This window comes from Halyomorpha halys, unplaced genomic scaffold, assembly GCF_000696795.3.
Source record: "Halyomorpha halys isolate HHAL.00 unplaced genomic scaffold, Hhal_1.1 Scaffold5.1, whole genome shotgun sequence".
Taxonomy (NCBI): domain Eukaryota; kingdom Metazoa; phylum Arthropoda; class Insecta; order Hemiptera; family Pentatomidae; genus Halyomorpha; species Halyomorpha halys.
This window is the reverse complement of record NW_027106871.1, coordinates 465,237-471,729: the sequence shown is the minus strand read 5'-3', so window position 1 is coordinate 471,729 and position 6,493 is coordinate 465,237. Positions and strand designations below refer to the sequence as shown.

The 6,493-nt window shown below is 28.4% G+C and overlaps 1 protein-coding gene across 2 annotated transcripts in view; it reads right to left on the bottom strand.

The window, feature by feature from the left end:
• The window catches only part of neb (nebbish), a 111,378-nt gene that overhangs the window by 101,998 nt on the left and 2,887 nt on the right, over window positions 1–6,493 (bottom strand). For both annotated transcript variants that reach the window (XM_014438273.3, XM_014438248.3), the window contains exons 4-7: window positions 6,110–6,328; window positions 3,239–3,524; window positions 1,620–1,733; window positions 507–623 (exon numbers count right to left, since the gene is read on the bottom strand). In XM_014438273.3, the coding sequence (XP_014293759.1) occupies window positions 507–623; window positions 1,620–1,733; window positions 3,239–3,524; window positions 6,110–6,328 (736 nt within the window). The remainder of the gene's footprint in view (window positions 1–506; window positions 624–1,619; window positions 1,734–3,238; window positions 3,525–6,109; window positions 6,329–6,493) is intronic.

The following is a 6,493-nucleotide window of genomic DNA, read 5'->3' as shown; positions in this document are numbered from 1 at the left end:
TTTCCAAAATTACGTCATTTTCATATGAAACGACCCAATACAAGTTTATATGTCTCATATAATTTTTTTCTAAAATTTTTTCAATGGTATATTATACATTTATACCGCTAATATTGTTTCAGGAAATAATTTTTCAACCTAGGAAAATATTTTATTTTTCTTCTTTAGTGAATTATCAAGGTTTGATGTAGTCAATATTTATCCATTTGTTATTATTACTAACAATGAGAAATAATTCATTATGTCAAATGAACCAAATTAAAAGTATTTTAGAAGAAGCCATTTTGAAAAGTTGACATTTGAGCCTTGTCAGACAACTTCAATAAGGATAACTGATATTAAAGACTATTGAATTGTACATTGTATTATTATTATTATTATTATTGTATTCATGAAACAACTCCTTAAAATTGATTTGAGATAAAAGAAGAACACTCTGGAACACTATAGCCTGAACCATAGATAACTGTTTAAACTGATTAATTAATTAGAAGATAAAAGCTTACCCTCAGGCGATCAGAAGAAACAGTAGAACTTGCAATTCTTTCACTGCCAGCTAGATCAACAAGATTTATATGACTTGTTCTTGTTTGATCATGGCTCCAAGTTCCATCACTACGAACCTGTTGAAAGATCAAATTCAAATAAATCATTATATTTCATTTTATTAGAAAAATTACCTTCAGCTCATCTATTACAAAAAATATAGTTAAAAATAAATTAATGGTAACATATAAATTATAAATAAAAAAGAAAGCACTAATCACTTAATTTGATTTCATTTTATGACACTCTTGGTAAAAGAAAGAATTACAAATAACTAAAACCAACACAAATTTTCAATTTCTGTAAATCTATATTTTCAAGGAAAAATATAGATTTACAGAAAGAATAAGATACCTTTTATACAATTTCAAACCCTTTTGCTATCTACAGTTTATACCACAGGATTTAATTAAAAATTATATATAAGGTCAAGATGTTTAAAAGATCCATAATAGAGGAGGAAATTTATGAAAACAAAACTTTGTAACTTACATTCAAATATGGATACTTTAGATAGGGTTTGGTAAAAAGGAAAGAAAGGACATCCAAATCCAATCAAGATGCCTGAAAGTGGAGGGACTTCAATAAATAATAAAACTATCCCTATAGAACCATTCCTACCAATCATAAGGCTAAGGATTCAATGAATCAACTAAAAGATACATGGGTCAATGTTATTAATGTCATAAGCCAGATTTATCATATATATATAACTTTTTCTCGACTGTTTCATGTATACCTCTATTTTGGTGGGTCTAAGGATCAGTCAATAATTACTTTGTAATAATACATCTTCTGGGGACGTCATGCAAAGGTTATGAGAAGGAATTCCCCAAATTTGAACATGTTAGCATCATAAGGGCATGACTATGCAAACAAAAGTTATGAAACGTCACCAAAAGATGTATTATTACAAAGTAATTATTGACTGATCCTCAAGACCCACCAAAACAAATATATACACTAAAGATGGGGATTGTGAGAGCTGATAGTATTCGTGATAAGATACTTTTTGTTAAATGTACCAAACAATGCCAGTACAGTAAATTAAAGAACATAAATATATAATTTACCTGAGCAAATGTTTGGGTGAGTAGAATCGTAAACAGAGAATGAGATCTAGAGCTCTTGTCATTTAATTCTGTCATGGCAGTAGATCTTTTTTTGTTTCCAACATTTATCCAATGCTAAAAAAAAAATAAAGTAAATTAATAATCATGAAAGAAACAAAAAAAATCATGGTAAAATTATTTTCAGAAGTTAATTAGACAATGGATGCAGATACAACATATTAAATTTGATAAACATCAGTTAATAGAAGTGTTGATAAAATAAATTTTGAAAAAAAATATCTGATTTCCTTTTAGCTTGAGTAATGCAAAGGCTGTTAATGATTCTGGACAAATACCAAAACTTTGGAAAATCAGTAACATACACTGTGTGGAAGGGCCTATTTTTATCTTAGGCAGTGACAGTGGTCTTCGGTTGACTTTACAATTTAAAACAGTATATGTATCCTATCCTTAAATTGACCAATCTGTTCTTATTTATATTAATTTTTAAATAATTTTGATAAAGACAAGTTTTTAATTACAATTCTAAGATCAAATATGGAATTTCACAATGGTTATAAATAACTTTAATTTTTTTTTTTCATAGACATTGAAGGAAAAGCTCAGTAACACAAAGCATAATAGATATATATATATCAATTTTTGTTCAGGAGATTTCATTTATTTCTGAGACAAAACTAAGATAAAGAATATTACATAAATGAATAACAAGCTTTTTAAAAATATATAAAGCACAATTACAATTGAATTGTATACAAGCTTTTTCCTGTTTCTTTTTTCTACATATATAAATTTAATCAATAAAATATTGTAATTTCAAAGATAATAGGTTGAGAAATGAAATTAATTGCAAATTCAGAATAGCTTGAAAATGGTGAGCATGTTAAAGTAATTGGCCTTAAGCGAGTATAATTTCCTCAGAGGTAGGGAGAATCTCAGGTGAGGACCTTGAGGATCACTTCTGGATCATTATTTTTTCCTAAGATATTATAAAAAAAAAAGTAAAATGTAATCTTGATGGCTGGATTTCGTGAACCCTCATCAATTGGCTCCATATCTCATTACCCACCAGTGAACAATTTCTGGTCTTTTTATTGTATCCCACCCCTTCTCATTTGTCAAGCATTAACTCAAGACATAACCACTCATTCTTAAGAGGCTTCAAAATAAATATTATACTTATAAATGAACATTTTAAGTTTATTCAGAAAAACTGGTGATCAGTCAAAAAAACAGAATAATTCATTACAACTTGCCCTAAAAAATAATAATAAAATAATATATATATAAAACTAGGGGGTATCCCCTGTACGCTTAATGGGGGAACAACTACCATTTTACAAATTATACAATTGTTCATTTAATTAATTGTACTATTCATTGTTAAAACTATATAACTGTAATTCACATGTATTCTGTAGCTTTTTTGTTTTGTTTTTTGTCCTCGCAAAATGCTTTCTACATCATCAGTAAAACTCAATTTTTTATGACCCATTTTTTATGATTCCAGCTTAAATGTAAAATAAAATATTACAAACTGATGACTATAAACTTTTTTATATAAATGGAGAGAAATGTACAATTCATTAAATAAGATGCTTAAAATTAACTTGAGTTACCTGGAAATCACTAAATGATTTAATGGTATGTCGAGAAAGGTCAACAACATATGGTCCATGTACAGGATGTTCACGTACTCTAAGCTGTGTATTACCAGGTACAAGGAGATCGTGTATTTTTTCATTGTAGACTTCTAAATAGGAAACCTCTACAGAAGTAGTTAGAGATGGAGACCCTTCTTCCAAACTAGAGGTTTTCTGAAGAAGCTCTTTGCAGAATCGAGGTATCATTCCTGATTCTGATGTCAATTCAAAATTATCTTCCTCTAGGTTTGGTCCCATCATACTGTATAATAAGGAATATTAATCAAACAACAAGAGAATTTACAAACTATTTAGGAGAGAATTAAACGATCAGATAAACTGCAATAAGATTGTTTTTAAGGAACAGCTTCCATTTATGAGCAATAAATACATTAAATTAATTGCAATAATTTATTACTGGAAAGAAAAGAAGTAATAATTCTCTTAGAGAGATTATACTTATATTTTATCAGCAAAATATTATGAATTTAAAATATTGAGCTATTATTATGTCCAATGTACTGGCAAAGCAGTTAAAAAATTATCTAACAAAGGGATGAAAAGTCCAAGGAATCTAGGTATAATTTTCCATTTCATTTCTCAAAATATTTATGTAAGCCACATTAATGAACATATGATCTACAATCAACACAAGGCCTGGAACTCCACTCTCCAATCCTTAGCCCTTGAGAAAGTGAATTCCAATGATTGCTTGCTACACAAGTTAAAATGCACATTATTTAAATCAGTGGTTCCCACCCCGTATAAGACAGTGGCCTACTTAGCCAGAAATTAAAAGGTCTGTGGCCCATCTGAACTTACTGAAGGAAAGAGTGGTATTTTGGTAGGAGAGAGATCCCTCTAAAAAAAGCATTCAAGTGTAAGTAGGAAATGAATCTATTTGTATAATAAAGGTATTTGCAATATAACCAGGGTAGTAAAAAATAAATTCTTGGAAAAACTCTACATACATGTATTTAACAAAAGATCCTTTATTAAAAAAATAAAGAATATCTAAGCCATAAAATATTTTTAAAAAAGTGAAAAAATGTTGGTTTATCGACAAATACTTCATCTATTGTTCAAAAATGTGTTGATTGTCGACTAAAAATGTCTCTAAAATAATAACAAGTCATAACAAGATTTGAAAACATAGATCATTAAAATTATTTTTGATCATATTGAAATGATTATTTTAACTATTTAAGAAACTTTAACTAAGGAACTATAATTATCAAATATACTCAGCTCCTCTAATTCAATGAACATTGTCTTAAAAATTTCATTTATTTGGTAAATTTTTTACTAATACTGCAGGACTTTCTTTTGACCCACTGGTGAGTTTCGCAGCTTCCCCCTAGGCCATGGATCACTGACTTAAATAAACAGTCATTAGAGTACTTTTAGACCACAGTATTTTGAAAGTTTTCAAAGGCATTCTTGTCTTAAAAACTTTGTAATTTTTTTTGTTTTTCAAAAATCAATTAAGAAGATCTAAAAGCATTTCTGCAATTATGAGGTATGGCAGAAAAGTAATGAGACTGGCAACACTGCAAGCGATCTGGTAACCCAACACTGTTGTCCTTGATAGAGCATGTTTATCACTGAAAAATGTCCTCAAAGGACGTTATTTTGGGACTTTAGAAAACATCCAAAAGAGTGTAATGGACATGCTGAAGACAATACCGGTTGAAGACTTACAGAACTACTTTGAAGGGAATATAAAGGGGATATCTCTTCAATGGATGTTTCAAAAAACTAAAAACTTAAGTAACAAAAAATCAATCTCATTACTTTTCTGTCACACCTTGTAGGTATTTAAGAATTAAATTTTATTTAAATATGTTAACTATTTTACTTTTTAACTTTTAAATGTTTAACTGCTTAATTTTTTTAGCCATTAAGTCCAGGAAGAGAGTAAAGTTAGGTATTAGCAGCAGATGTGGTGCTACTAGGACCAATGCTTAAAAGATCCTATATTTTTAGAAATAAATAGATAAGGTAAACTATTTATTATTCAAAATTAAGACTGATATCAGGTACCTAAATTTCCTTTTTTATGGAATATAAGGAAACATACATTAAATTGTGTGTTTTCACATCTTTCGCTAAATAAATTATCATTGAATTCATATGTATATATAGTTGACCGTAAAAATTGATATATAAGAAGATGGTCAGGGTTCAACTTATTCATTTGGACAGCTCTGATGAAGCCCTGGAAAGTGGGGCGAAACGTTGGAAAATAAATAGTTGTAAACTATTTTTGTTTCACTTTTGACTGCAACCCTGACCATCTTCTTATATATCATTGAATTCGTTTGATTATGAATCCAAAGCACTAGTCAAAGAGTTATTGTTCATCAACAGACAGATTTAAAGATAATTCACACAAAACGATTAGTTTCTTTTTCATACTGTTTATATGCGATATTATAAAAGGTAAATTAATATACGGAAATAGTGTGGAAACAGAAAGGAAAGTATATGATTTGATATAGTATATGACTTTTCATTTATATATCTGTATGAATGTATAATGTGAATCAAAATCAATTATTTTAAGGATTCAAATACTATTTCACTATTTCAACAGATATTGGGTAAAATAAGTATAACACAGTTAATATTAATATTTAATATTAATAATTAACACATTCAAATAGTCTATAAATAATAGTATAGTAACAGAGATAATAATTTATCAAGTATTACAATATAAGCATTGAAAGACATTACCTCATTTAAATTTTTACATCAAAGTTGAGATATTAAAAAATAAATAGTACTAAGTAATAAATCTAATAATGAACTTAAAAGTAAATTTATTTTAAACAGAAAACTTACCTATAAGTTTTTCCTGACCCAGTTTGTCCATATGCAAATAGGCAAGCATTATATCCTTGCACAGCATTGTCTAACAATGGACGAACCAGTGATTCATAAACTTCACTTTGAGAGCATGATGGTGGAAAACAATGCTCATATGAAAATGTAAATTCTGATCCAAGATCACTAGCAACGACTACACTACCATCGTTAACATTGACACCATTCATACCTTCCCTGCAATAAAAATATATTACAGAAAAAGGAAAAGATGAATGATAATTTATTAAGATAAGCATACCATTATGACTGAATTTGATGGAGATAGTGAATTGTCTAAATCTATTATGAATGAAAATATGAAAGTGAATTGTCTAAATCTATTATGAATGAAAATATGAA